We start from the raw sequence: 14,909 nt of genomic DNA, 5'->3' as shown, positions 1-14,909 counted from the left end.
TTACACTGGATCCAAAGCAGTTTACAGTGAATCAGATTCAGGTCATTAGGTGATAGGCGGTAAGGGGTGAGGGCCTGTTTCTGAAGGGGGTCTACCAGTAGAGTAGGTCCTTGTGTTCACATCCCCCACGAGGCCCCCTGCCCCCTGTGGACACCAGGGGGAATATAACAACAGAGCTCACCGATACCCCTGGAGGGGTTACACATACCGCTGGCAAAGGGCCTGCTTCCAATTTGATCACCACGGCAACGATCCACACAACAACGGACCCTAGGATTAGTGGTGGAGATAGCCAATAATCATGATGTCATCGGCAGCACCCTGCTGCTGACATCAGTGGCATCACACGTTAGCAGTCCACACACACACACACACACACACACACACACACACACACACACACACACACACACACACACACACACACACACACACACACACACACATGCAGACGCACACGCACACGCACAAACCCACTCACATTGACACACTTCTCCAGGTCAACGAGTACAGGTTTGTGACGGAGGCACCATGTTTGTGGCTGCCTTTAATGTACTGAGATTGGAAACACACACACACACACACACACACACACACACACACACACACACACACACACACACACACACACACACACACACACACTACAACAAAGCTGCTTTTGATTGCTTCCTCCCTGTCTCTCTCTCACTCTCTTGTTCTCTCTCTCTTTCTTTTCCTCATTGATTTTATGCACAACTTCTCTGTACAGCAGCAAAATATCTGCTTCAATGTGTCTTTTTCCCGGGTGGTTTGTTCACCGAGGTTATGTGTGTGCGTGTGCGTGTGTATGTGTGTGTGTTGTGTGTGTGTGTCTTGTTTTTCTGTCGTGCCTCTTGCCCTAGTACAGGTTGAAAGAGTTGTCGGGTCTCCCATCCTCTATAACAGGATGGGAGACCCAGAATGTCTGCCTGCTATTGTCTGAAGTCACAATGGGTCACACACACACACACACACCACACACACTAGCACACACACGCAATGTTTTCTACTGTCAATTATTTATATCATAACCCATGTGTCAAAAGGGGGTGGGGGGGGATTTGGGGCAAACAAGATTAAAAATTGTCTTTATAGTCTTTAAATAGTCTCACAACCTCTTTGACGGCCCTTCACCAAGAGCTGTCTTGCGATTTCAGAGAACAAACCGTCTTGCTTTGCAGGTACAGTCATGCAAAGATTGGCCAATTTTGTCTGGGAACCACTTTTCTGGAACCCGGACCCAAGGAAAGCCCAGACACAAGGAGGTGACTAACGATGATTAGGAAAGATGAATGTGTGTCTGGGAACAAGACTGGATTTGTTCCTGAATATATACAACCCCTGTAGTCTATATTCCATCTAATAAAGATCAATTTAAACACAGCACACAACCACGCACAAAAGTGACTATAACGGTTATTGTTGCAGATCCAACAGCGGACACGTGGATTTCCTTTGTTAACATTTGTTTTTTTTTAACAAGGTCATTTGAATTAACATGATTTCAGTGGTGCGGGACACTGCTGGGCGGGACAGCAGGAAACGGGAAGTCCTTTGAGAGTAAAATTGCCCCAGATGGTCCGCTAACCAACCCTCGTCGCCCCCCGTAGGGCCGTGTGGATGCTTGGGGACGTCCGAGGACACACCCTCCACCTCCCCCTCCTCCTCTTCCAGCCGAGCCTAGAGCATCTGAGCTCACACACACCCCTAATTAATCACACACACTCCCCCTCCTCCTCTCCTCTCTCCTCCAGCCCTTTCCTCTCTCCCTCGTGGTCCTTTGTAGGCTATCGCTTTAAATTCAATATAATAGAATACATCTCTGAAATAGTTGCAAATGAAATGCCTCGCTGGGTCAAATATAGCCATGCACGTATCTCGATGTCTGATTGTATGAACGTTAATTGGTAATAGTTATTAATTTGGACTCATTAGAATACAGTGGGACGTTATCCCAGACTGATTCAATATTTGTGCCAAAATATCGACTTGGTTATTAAAACACCATCGCCCAAGTATCACAGACAAATCAATGACTGCTATTTCGACGTTGTTTTTATAGCATAAATTGTTTCCATTGTTTGAACAGATATCAAAATATGTGTTGGACAGCAAAAACATGTGGCAAGCGTGCCTGACAAAGAAATGAACAAACTGAATGAAAGACGCTTTCATTGATCAAATATTGAATTTAAAAGCTTACCTTTGTCGTTGCTCTCGGTTTCCATCTGAATATTCCCTGCGTGTGTTTATCTCGTATCCTTTTTTCCACTGTTGACAGAAGAGAGGAGACCGACGCGCCTCACCAACCGGGACGGTCCAAGAGTCCAGAGTCCGAACGTACTGTTGGACGTGCCTCTCTACGTTTCCAACCAATCACCGAGCCGATCTAGTGGTAGAGGTCCCGCCTACTGTACGTTCCGGACCTTGGATTGATCCTCAACCAGCCAAAAAGACCGGCAGTCAAAATCTCCAGCTGTCACGATGATAACGAGATTGGCCAATCCGGTGCTGGGCATTCAAGGATATGAACCAATGAAATGGTTGCATATCGTCTTGGCCGAGGTTTTGCTTGCACCTGACTCACCATACATATTCCATGGATGGATGTGACACTGCTTGTTTTTATTTAATAATAACCATTTAAGAAGTCAAAAAAGTCAACTTCCGGGTGTAGCCCTATTGTAAAACTACTCTCAACTTACATTAATTCAGTTTCATAATATGAAACCATAATGGGAGTAACGTACAGAAAAAGAAAATCAGTACAAACACTCACGCCACCACTGTCCTGTTTCATTAAAGCACTTTAATAGGAGATGAATGTTAGAAATCAGACAGAAAGTATGTTACTTGCAGGAAGAGCCACATTTGATCGAATACATTTACTGAGATTAAAAGGATATATAGGAAATTTTTCCACGTTTTCCATTCCTATCCAATCATCAACACCATAGCCAGGGGCCCAATCGATTCATCCTCTTTATCCTAGCCTTCCTGGACATAAATAAATACCTAACGTAAAAGCAGCAGAGCTGGGCACTTTTCTTCATCCAACCACAGAAAAAATAAATGTGTATAACAGTATAATAAATGGCTTGTTTTATTCAAACAAACCTAATGGGCACAAAATCAGATCACACACATTTTCACACACCCTGCATCTGAGGACGTAGGCAGGGACCTTGTCATTCCAATGTACGTCCCCACAAGGAGGAGGTTCGACACAAACACACCGCCGCACATGCCCCTTACAGGTGCTCTGACCGCTCATGGACTTAGTCAGTCTGACTGGGACACAAAAAAACACATAAGCGATGATATGTCAGCTAAGCCCGAATGTGAAGCTTGGGATAACATTTGCTCACAAGCAGCCAACATATTAACAAGTAAGCCTCCCTCTTACAGGATATAGTAGCGGTATTGGAGTATCTAGTTTGCAATCGAGCAAGACATCAGTTGGAGACACATAGTAGCACTGTCGTAGCCGTTGGTGTGATGAGGATGGAAGACTCTTTTTTGTTTTCAGCTCAAACCAAAACAAAATCATGATTCGCTCAACAGATTCTCGCTGCGTCGGCCGATTCCCGGAAGAAAGTCAAAAATAGCTTATAAAAATAATTCAAACTTTTACACTTTTGACACGAGTGTCCCCGCAAAAGCCCTGAGTTTCACAAACAGAGTCCTGTTGTGGAAACCCCTCCCGACCCGCTATCTCATCTGCTGTGGGGGGAACCGGGGTCAACCAACCCAAAGCTCCTGGGTCCTCCATCTCCACTCTCTCCTCTCCCGTCCTCCCTGGCGCTTTAGGAGAGGCTTAGTGTGTGTTTGTGTTAAGATACAAGACCCCCGACCCCCCCGTCCCCCGTCCCCCCCGCCCTCGGACCTCTCAGGCTCATGTCTATCAGACCCCCCCCCCCCCCCCCCCTTGTTTTCCTCCTCCTTCATCCCATAGTACTAGAAAATAACATGGCAATACAAAACCTAACCCTTACAATAAAGATACCTTTAGAGTATTGAAATGTTTAGAAATAGAGGTTCAAGATAACAGATAACAAACATGTGCTGTTTGTTATCCCTGTCATGGTGGTCTCTTAACACAATAAAACCGCGAGTGCACTGTTCCCTTCATTAAAGAGTTTTGATGAAATTATTAGGGCTGCGATGATTGCAATTCTAAATGAAATGAAATAGATATACACTCAAATGTAGTGTATTTGTGATCTCCCATCTCCTATGCCTAGGCCACCTATCGGTCCTCTGTGTATTTCTCTATTTATAAACACATTGCTCTATTATTTATACACGCAAGCTTGCCTCCATTTTGGCCTTTTTAGACAAGCAAATGCATCAGTGTGACTCAGCCTTTCCACACACAACCAAATAACTGCTTTTCTGAGCTCAAAGTTCAGTATGCCGTCATTGCACATAACACAAATAGAACAACAAACTCATACTTGATGTACTTCTACTCCCTTAAAAGTGATTCATGATGTTATCTATAGATACAAGTCTAGAGCCTGACAGGAAACATGCTACAGTCAGGTCAACAGAGCCAAGATGGCCGACAGTTGAGAGATAGAAAGAGAGAGACACCTTTACAACAAGGCAGAACCGCATATCTGATACGCTTGAGAGAATACAATGACACAGACCTCATTTTAAAATAAAAAGAACGATAAAGAAATAAAAACAAAAGATATGAAGCGCAATAGAATACCTGGGTTCTGACAATCTCCCCTACCACTCAGGGTGAATTAGTAACACGTTTATATGCAGTAGGCCGTGTATTCAGGGTTAGGGAATAACAACTATTCAGTACCACGTTTTCATACAATTTAGGTGTTGATATTAAGGTTTGAATATTATGCTAGCCTCACTTTAATCACATGTATGTAGCTAGCATAGTACCACGTTTTACAGTTTATGATAGCATATTCCAATATACATTTATTTACAATAGTAATGCATTCCCATACACATTCACATATTGACTAATAATGCAACTCTCGTGTCGCATCATGCAAACCTTACGTAGAATCATGCTACTCTTGTGTAGCATTATTTGTAGCACGTGTGGTAGTCTAAACTAGATTATAGAGCGCTCTTTATATATACGTATATATATCTATATATATATATATACACTCATGGCCATGGTAAACTACAGACAATGTTTTAACCAGGTCAGCTCATTCACAACGAGGTGAGCTCGACGGGTAGTTCACCCTGAGTGGTTGGCATAGGTTAGCATAGGAGAGGATTGTCAGAACGCTAGCACGCCAAAAGCAGAAGAGAAGGCAGCTTCAACACATATCTATGTCAAGCATGGGAGGTGTGTGTGCGTGTGAATTTGGGGTGTGCTGGGGTGGGTGGGGGGGGGGGTTACAAGGGGTAGGAAGATGGCAAGGGGGGGGGGGGTCGTGACACAGGCCATGCAAATGAAGCCCCCACCCCACCGAACTCCCTCCCCGCTACTTCCGCGCCAGTCGCCCCCTCAAGCACACACACACACACACACGGTCGGGCCAAGGCTCATACGGGGGGGAAGCACACAGGGAGCCTCTTACGGTCGTCATGGCGACGCTGGCCGGTGGGAGACAGGGGGCCCGGCGGGGATTGATGCAGGTGCACGGCGCAATCTAACGGCGGTACCGTCCGTGGGGAGGGGGCGAGGTGAGGGCGAGGGGTCGAGGGGGGGCGTACATACATAGGGGTTTGGTACGTAGGGATATTCTCCGGGTGGGTCCTTTTGTGTCCCCCTTGTTATTATTATTTTCTCGCACAGGGGAGGCATCCACAAAGAGGGACGAGAGATTTTTGTGGGCGGGTCTGGGTGATTATTTAGAAAAGACGAGCTTGCTTCTTCATGTCGGTCTTCTTCCAGAGGGCGAGGCGGTCGAACTGGGCCAGGGTCATCCCGAACACCAGCTGGAAGTCCTCCGGGGAGAGGTGCCTCTGGAGAGGGAACACACACACATCAATACACACACACACACACATCAATACACACACACACACACACACATCAATACACACACACACACACACACACACACACACACACACACACACACACACACACACACACACACACACACACACACACACACACACACACACACACACACACACACACACACACACACACACACACACACACACTGTGGCAACCCGGAGCCAGCCCACGTCCCCTGGAAGCAGTCTACCCCCAGATGGCGCTATTGAGGGCATTGGAGCCGGGGCCAATTAAGGAGATGCAGAGGAATCTGAGGAACAGGTGGAGAAGCAGGGCTTAAATAGCCTGCTTCTCCCCTATTAGTGGCTCTGTCAGCCATGTGGCTCGGGCAAGGAGAGACCGGAGAGACCGGGATACGACTGTCGATTCCTCCCAGGTTTTACGTTCTTTTTTTTTTTCAGCGAGAGACTTTTTGTTTGATTTTGGAATAAAACGTGCCTTTTTGGTTTTTCCCCGTGAAATTGTGTCCTGTTTGGGAGGAGGTGGTTCGCTCACCTTGCCGGGTTGCCACAACACGTAAACAAATAAACTCACACACACACAAATGCACACATTTTAACTCATAAACAGACACACACATAGACACACACACAAACACACACACACACAGACATCGACGCATACACAATTACTCGTCGACACAAACCCACACACACAGACACACAGATGCACACATACACGCACACAGATGCACACATACACAGTCATAAACACACTCATACACACACACATAGGGCAAAGTGGGCAGTGTTTCAGAAATATGAAATGACGTGTTCCAATGTGCTGGTCACCATGGTGAGCCATAGTGTTTGGATAATCTGATTATACAGCCTGTAATATAATGTGTAGTACATTACTAACCAAAGCACTCAAATGATAACCCAAAGAAATTCAGTTACCCTGGGGAAAGCATGGAAGTTTGTTTATAACTATATTATCTTTCAGTTATGGCGTCAGATCATGCTGGAAAGCTTTTATTTTCAGTTTTAAAGAGATTATACTCATGCGAACTGGACTGCATTCGGTCAATAGGTTCAAATTTATAATAATAGTAAATAACAAGAAAAATCGAGACTGAATTGCAATGGACATGGTTTCTAATGCTGGGCTAAAACTTGAGGGAAACCGACCACCTTCTGTAATCTAAGCATTTTAAACAGTGATGAACCTCTCAACTATTACCAAAAAGTAACCATGTCTGACTCCTTTTGGCTGGTATTACAAAATACTCTCCTACTAAAGGTCTAACACAGAACATAGGCGAAAGACATCCACATATGCTAGTGATGGATGTCGGCTTGTTGTTAGCATAAATAACACTGGTAGCCGACAGTGACACTACCCTATGTAGCTCACTCTCGCTCTCCCTCGCTGTCATTATACTAATGTGACACCTGGCAGAAAAGTGAACATCATTGGATGACAGCCAATCATCTGGTTTCCATAGAAACCATGGCTGCTGCCACCAAGGGTGGGAGGAGCCTGCGTTGAAGTATATTTTTGGCGTCCCTCCGTTGTTGAGGGCGTTGAAACAGAAAACCGCCATAAATCTTGAGTCTGGTTTTGCAGCGTTCAGCGTTGTGTGAATTCTGCAGCTGAAAACGCAAGCGGCTGTGTGTGTGATTGTGTCGCATTCCAATTTCTCTGTTTCCATTAGAGTGGGTAATTGGAGTTAGACTTGCTACACACTCACACAGAAACATACACACACGCACAGAAACACACAAGTGTCTCAAACTGAACCATTCATATTCTAATTCAAACCATCATGGATCGAAAAAGTATACGCGATGGCATTGAAAGCATAAGCATCAACAACAATTCTGCCAATGGCCTTATGTGACAGGTTTCCATGGAGATAAAGAACTTGGTGAGACCCCGCCCATGTGAATACAAGATGGGATTCTACATGGTAAATTTCTCTGGATGTGTGTGTGTGTGTGTGTGAGAGTGAGAGTGAGAGAGAGAGAGAGAGAGAGAGAGAGAGAGAGAGAGAGAGAGAGAGAGAGAGAAAAACAACAGAGACGGGGCAAATTGCAAGAGATCTTACCTCCAGTCTTGTGCGGTCAATATCTCGGGGAAGCTTCACTTTCACTCTGTGGGTCACTGCCAGCATTTCGTAGGGGTAGATCTGCACAAACACATACACACAAACAAACACACAATGTAGGCATTGTAATCCAACTTTTGAAATCCACACAACAGTAAGATCAAGCCAAGAGTATTTAAGTATAACTAAAAAAGAAAAAACTCTCACCTTGTATTCTGGTTGGGGAGGCAGTGAGGAAGGAGAAGAGAGAACAAGGAAACATTAGAATGTAACAAGTTATTTCTAGCGTTAAAATGACCATAATAGACCAAGGTTAAAAGTGGGCTTAATCTCTATGGCAACAAGGGAATAAGATATTAAATATGAGTGAGTTCAGAGCACTGTGTAAGAGTGTTAACTGGTTCCCCCAACGTGCACTAATGTGCACAAACAGAACAAAACACAAGGGCTCACACAATTCTTTATGAGGCACCGTGGCACACTGTTCTCTAAGGCTTTGGCACACACACATAGACACACACCGACAAACACACGCACCAAATGAACAGGCATACCCACGAAAATACACACAAACACATGCACACACTGAAACACACACACACACACCGAAACAGACATATATACCAATAACACTTGCACACGCCAAATTACACACAAACACACTGAAAAACACAAGCACAAACACAAGCACCAACCAAAACACACACACAAACATTCTTATTAAAACAGACACACTGACAAACAAAGCTAAAAACACACACAACACACACACACACACACACACACACACACACACACACACACACAAACTCTCAAAAGCCTTAAGTGGCTAGTCAGAAATGTTGGCAAGTGTGAAAAATGACCTCACTTCACTGATATTCTGAATGTGTTGACTCCCAGTCCCTGAATCACAAAGCTCTACGTGATAACTCAAGTCGCTAATCTGCATCGCTAACTCACATTGCAATAGAAAGACAGCTAACTCAACAAAAAGAGGATATAAGATGATATAAAATGCATAATATTTTTATGAAGCACAGCATTGTAAGGATCACACATTGAAAATAAATGGATATTCTCAGCTGATAGATTAATTTAAGGCAACGGACATCCTGTTAAAGGTACAGTGTGAAGAATCTGGTGGCATGTCACTGAACAGATTTGGCTACGTGTATTTATGAATAGAAACATGCACAATATTCACTAGCATTTTCTCATTTGTGCGTAATTCCATTCAGATGAGTGACCTTAAAGGTGCGAACACACCAAGCGCGTACCTCGCGTACCATGTACGTGCGTAACGCAGCGAAAATGTTGCTTGACCATTTTGTGTCAAAAATGGTCAGATACGCGCGTACGCATACGCGCGTAGATGAGACCGCCCAAAACTCCCCCCCCCCCCCCCCCCCCCAGCCTCTGGCTGCGCTGGATTTAGGAGTCCGAGGAAGGAAACCCAAACGCCGCCGTGTTTGGATGGATGATAGAGCTTGGATCGGGTTAGATTAAATAATCTCGGATATAAATAACAATAATCGGGTTAAATAACTTCACATGGTGTGTCTGGTGTGTTTCCAGCATTCGTAGTGTTGATCAGCAGAGAAATAGTCCGCCAAGACGTTGAGGTTGCTTAGCAATCAGAGACTCTGTCCATGCAAGTGAACGGAGCGTTCACTCTTCGTCATAACTATCAAACCAAACATCCTTCACATTCACCGAGCGAACATTATGAGAGTAAAATGCACATTTCTCGCTAGAAATGTTTCCATAAACGCATTTAATGGCGTAACTATGTTACTATTTCCACACAGAATAAAGAAAGATGTCGGCCGTATGCTTCTGTCCAAGCTCACTACTCTCTGCCAGTGACGTCGGGTCAAGCTCAACGCTGATTGGCTATTGCGGCGCGTATGAGCGTAAAAAGTTCAATTTTTTGAACTCCTCGCGTACATGTACGCGCGTATATGTACGCGCGTATATGTACGCGCGTATATGTACGCGCGTATATATACGCGCGTACATATACCTTAAGGTACGGCCACACCAAACGCGTTACCTGCGTACCACGCGTATAAAATCGGCAATTTTTCCATAGGGAAGCATTGGTTTACGCGCGTATGAGGTGCGTACACGCGTATCATGCGTACCAAGCAACATTTTACTCGCTGTAGGGGCGTATGAGGCGCGTACATATACGCGCGTATATATACGCGCGCACATATACGCGCGTACATGTACGCAAGGAGTTCAAAAAATTGAACTTTTTACGCTCATACGCGCCGCAATAGCCAATCAGCGTTGAGCTTGACCCGACGTCACTGGCAGAGAGTAGTGAGCTTGGACAGAAGCATACGGCCGACATCTTTCTTTATTCTGTGTGGAAATAGTAACATAGTTACGCCATTAAATGCTTTTATGGAAACATTTTTAGCGAGAAATGTGCATTTTACTTTCATAATGTTCGCTCGGTGAATGTGAAGGATGTTTGATTTGATAGTTATGACGAAGAGGGAACGCTCCGTTCACTTGCATGGACAGAGTCTCTGGTTACTAAGCAACCTCAACGTCTTGGCGGACTATATATCTGCTGATCAACACTACGAATGCTGGAAACACACCAGACACACCATGTGAAGTTATTTAACCCGATTATTGTTATTTATATCCGAGATTATTTAATCTAACCCGATCTAAACTCTATCACCCAAACACGGCGGCGTTTGGGTTTCCTACCTCGGACTCCAGAGCAGCCATGTCCATGGCAGCCACGGCCGGCAACTTTCTTTATTCTGAGTGGAAATAGTAACATAGTTACGCCATTAAATGCGTTTATGGAAACATTTCTAGCGAGAAATGTGCATTTTACTCTCATAATGTTCGCTCGGTGAATGTGAAGGATGTTTGGTTTGATAGTTATGACGAAGAGTGAACGCTCCGTTCACTTGCATGGACAGAGTCTCTGATTGCTAAGCAACCTCAACGTCTTGGCGGACTATTTCTCTGCTGATCAACACTACGAATGCTGGAAACACACCATGTGAAGTTATTTAACCCGATTATTGTTATTTATATCCGAGATTATTTAATCTAACCCGATCCAAGCTCTATCATCCATCCAAACACGGCGGCGTTTGGGTTTCCTTCCTCGGACTCCTAAATCCAGCGCAGCCACAGGCTGGGGGGGGGGGGGGGGGGGGGGGGGGTTTTGGGCGGTCTCATCTACGCGCGTATGCGTACGCGCGTATCTGACCATTTTTGACACAAAATGGTCAAGCAACATTTTCGCTGCGTTACGCACGTACATGGTACGCGAGGTACGCGCTTGGTGTGTTCGCACCTTTAGAATGAGCTCTTCATATCCACATAGGGAACAGGTCCTCTGTCATGGGTGCCGCCATCTTGCACCTCCATGTCTTTGCAATAGCCCAGAATGGACAAACTGGACAAACTCTATTTAGGACCCATGTGTGATACTTTTTTAGTACCGTAGTTGTGTATGAGTGTTAAAATGAGCGATGACATGTATGTTAAATGTGCCAGACACCAACCACAGTGGTGTTATACTATAAATGTCCTCCAGGCTTAACCCTCTCTCTGTCATGGGCATCGACCTCAACCGCTGGCCAGACAGAGCCCCACACTTCCACATACACTTTGGTGTTATACTATCAGGCTCCGAGACGCTTCAAATTCTCTCGGATGCACCTCATTTAGACGGTGCAAACAAGCATGCTCCTTCCTTTAGCTAAAATACCCTACGTATTTCTATATCTCAGAGAAACTACTCAACGCTGTCGTAAACTGGGACATCATTTTGGAAGTGCCTACTGGCACAATGCAGGCCTTTCCCAATGCAGGCCAGATCAGGCCACAGTAGTTGCTGGAAAGGAAGCGGTGATGGGGAGGGATCATATGTCTCACACACACTCGGTCCTAGCATGATGAAGAGCGAGACAGAGATGAAGAGTTAAGTGTTAAACAGCGAGGGTCCAAGTGAGTCAGAGAGTGAGTGGGTGGTTTTCTTACCTCTCATTCCTCCCCAGCTGTTGCAGTCGGTGTCTACCTCATCCTCAGGCAACTCCGCAGCCTGCAGGAACACACACACAACACACACACACACACACACACACACACACACACACGGACAGAAATACACATTATTATTGGATATTGGTTATATTTTACCACTCAGTTATAACCGTGACATAGTTTACCAGATTGATCTGGTTTCCAGGCTACTAATTATGAATTAAGTAGTACTAGAATTATACTCTTACAAGAACCACTGTTTTTTCTCTTTCCATATTTCTTGTTTGTATTATAATACATAACAGAGCCGTTCGCTTATTCGTGCCACTATATCCTACAGCTGATACATCTTGTAGTATGAGCACCCATTTCGTTTAGAGTGTGCAGTTTGTAATGCAGTATTAACACTTCCTCTTGCCAAATGTTGTAGTTTCTTTCCACAGAATCCATTGTTGACTTTCCTAGCTTTTTGGAATGTTTGTTTTTCACAGTTCAAGCAAAGGTTGAAAACAAATGGTTCCATCAATTGTTTTTGAAAAAATAACTAAAAGTCTGGAGATATATTTCAGGGTCAGAGTGACACAAGTGTGGCGCAAGAGTTGCGAGGCAGGCATAGATGGACTGAATAAATACTACTTTATTCGTTGATACATACAGTGTGAGTTCTCTGTTTCAACACACAAACTGTGCCCAGCCAAAATTATTATTACATTCCCCCTGGAAGGTTCTAGTTTATATTAATTAACTGACACCAGAATGCTAACAGACCTCGGCTGAAGACAAAACATCTGGACAGAACTTTAAGAAACAGCATTCGGACTGTGCACTGAAACCAGACCATGATGTGGAGAAATTACTTTGAGAGAGCCCCCTCTGGTGGTGGACACGGTAAACACAACAATAATGCCACCAATTGGCAGACCACGCCATGGCAGCACCCTCTGCCTGCGACAGCTCTTCCCTAACAAGGAGACGGGGGAATTCTTCAGTTTCGGATAGCGATATTTATAGGCCCCATTTAATCCGTTAGCGTGCTTTGGATTAATCGCACTCGCCATGACAACGGACCCACCACATTTCCCTCAGACGAGATCACTTTCCAGTACCTCACAGAATGCGCTAGACTTTCCGAGCCAAGGAAATGTGGTCGGGTCGCACCCATCCCAAAACCCCGTCCCGTCCCACAGACCCACCCGCCTCCGACCGGGCTTGGACACGTACGAGCTGAGGCCCGGTCGGCAGTGTGTATGAGGTAAGCAGTGAGGACGCAGGCGAGAGGGAGACTCGGGGCTAGTTCAGGCTGGGAGTTCACTGGGCATTGTCGTTTGAGGCCCAGAAAGACAGACCAAATGTGGACCATGAGGGCAAACAAATGACAAACACACACACACACACACACACACACACATAAAAGACACCGAGCCGTCTGAGGGGTAGTTTGAATGCCGGTAAATGCGTGTATGTTGGTTTGTACGTGCGCCATCCTGCGTTCCTTGCCTGCATACCTGTGGCGAGTTTCTCGGGCTGACATTGAATTTGAAACACACCTTGAATGCGTTCAAAAATCACCATCCACCCATCAAAGAGAGCGGGTTGTGAATGAATGTCAGATGTGTGGAGGGGGTCGATGTCCAAAACAAACTGTTGCCTATGATTACGACTGCAGAGGCCAGCGGAGGAGGACTTTATGAGAATGCAGATGTAAACCCTTACAGTTATAGAGTGTATTGGAGCGGCAACAAGGGCTGTCCTATTTTTGTGGAGACAAGTATTTTCTAAAACTGTTTGCACTTTCACTACAAAAAAACCTGCTTGTTTATTTTATCACCCAGGTCATAAATAACAAATTATTTTGAAGCCATTCCAACTTTGATTGTATGCTTTGATTTTTCTCGCTTACCTTGCTGTTTGCTTTGGATAAAAGCATCTGCTAAATAACTACACATGGAGGGTATGTAGAACAGTTATAGACTGCAGTTATTAGGTACAGTCAGAGAGTATATTTTGAGCCTCAGAGGATGGATGGTGTGTGAAACTTTGGCAGCCCACCTTGTATATTCCGTTTCTTCCATAGCCTGGCAAGGAGGCCGATTTATTGTAGGGGAAGTCTGGCGAGAGAATACAGAGTTAACGTTTTCCCCCTCGGTCCCCAAAACAATAAACTGCATTCAATCAAATCAATGTATTTTCCGTTTAAGTCGCTGAATGTTTGAAGCAATGGTATAAATTAAGTTTCCCCATTACGTCAGGAGCATGTTAATGGTAATAATTCACCGCTAAGCAACCACGCCCTGTTTCGCTTTGGCAATGGCGAAAAACAAATCACAGCTTCATCTAACACCTTAATGGAACACTAAAATTGTATTGGATAGACGTAAACAGAGGCCTCGCTTGTGATTCGCTACTCACTGGGCTGGGAGATGTCGGTGGGCAGGCTGCAGGTGGACTTGCGGGGGTCCAGCTCCTCTGATCCGGGCTGTCCATCAATCTCGTTCTTCAGGATCATCCAGCTGGTTCTCTGTAGGTGGAAGAGTGAAGACCACCGAGGAGGAGGAGGAGGAAGAGGAAGAGGAAGAAGAAGGACGAGAAGAAGAAGAAGGACGAGAAGAATGAGGAGGAGGAGAAGAAGAAGGCGAAGAAGATGGAGAAGGAGAAGGTAAATGGAAGAAGATGTAGAGATGGATAAAAAAATGGGAAGTTAGTAGGTTAGTAAATTAATGCGTGTCTGGTAAGTCTTGAAATAGCATATGCGAAGGAATGTATATGAACAGACAGTAAAACAGATACACACAT

General features: G+C 45.0%; 1 protein-coding gene across 1 annotated transcript in view; it reads right to left on the bottom strand.

The window, feature by feature from the left end:
- Positions 1–2,810: 2,810 nt before the first annotated feature.
- ablim2 (actin binding LIM protein family, member 2) overlaps positions 2,811–14,909 on the bottom strand; it is a 50,990-nt gene continuing 38,891 nt past the window's right edge. The window contains 5 exon segments of the mRNA XM_060076544.1: positions 2,811–5,979; positions 8,091–8,159; positions 12,094–12,174; positions 14,166–14,224; positions 14,526–14,634. Coding sequence (XP_059932527.1) covers positions 5,866–5,979; positions 8,091–8,159; positions 12,094–12,174; positions 14,166–14,224; positions 14,526–14,634 — 432 coding nt within the window. The 3' untranslated portion in view covers positions 2,811–5,865.

The sequence above is a fragment of the Gadus macrocephalus genome, chromosome 17 (assembly GCF_031168955.1).
Source record: "Gadus macrocephalus chromosome 17, ASM3116895v1".
NCBI lineage: Eukaryota > Metazoa > Chordata > Actinopteri > Gadiformes > Gadidae > Gadus > Gadus macrocephalus.
Note: the sequence above shows the minus strand (reverse complement) of the source record. Positions and strands in the feature narration are given on the sequence as shown.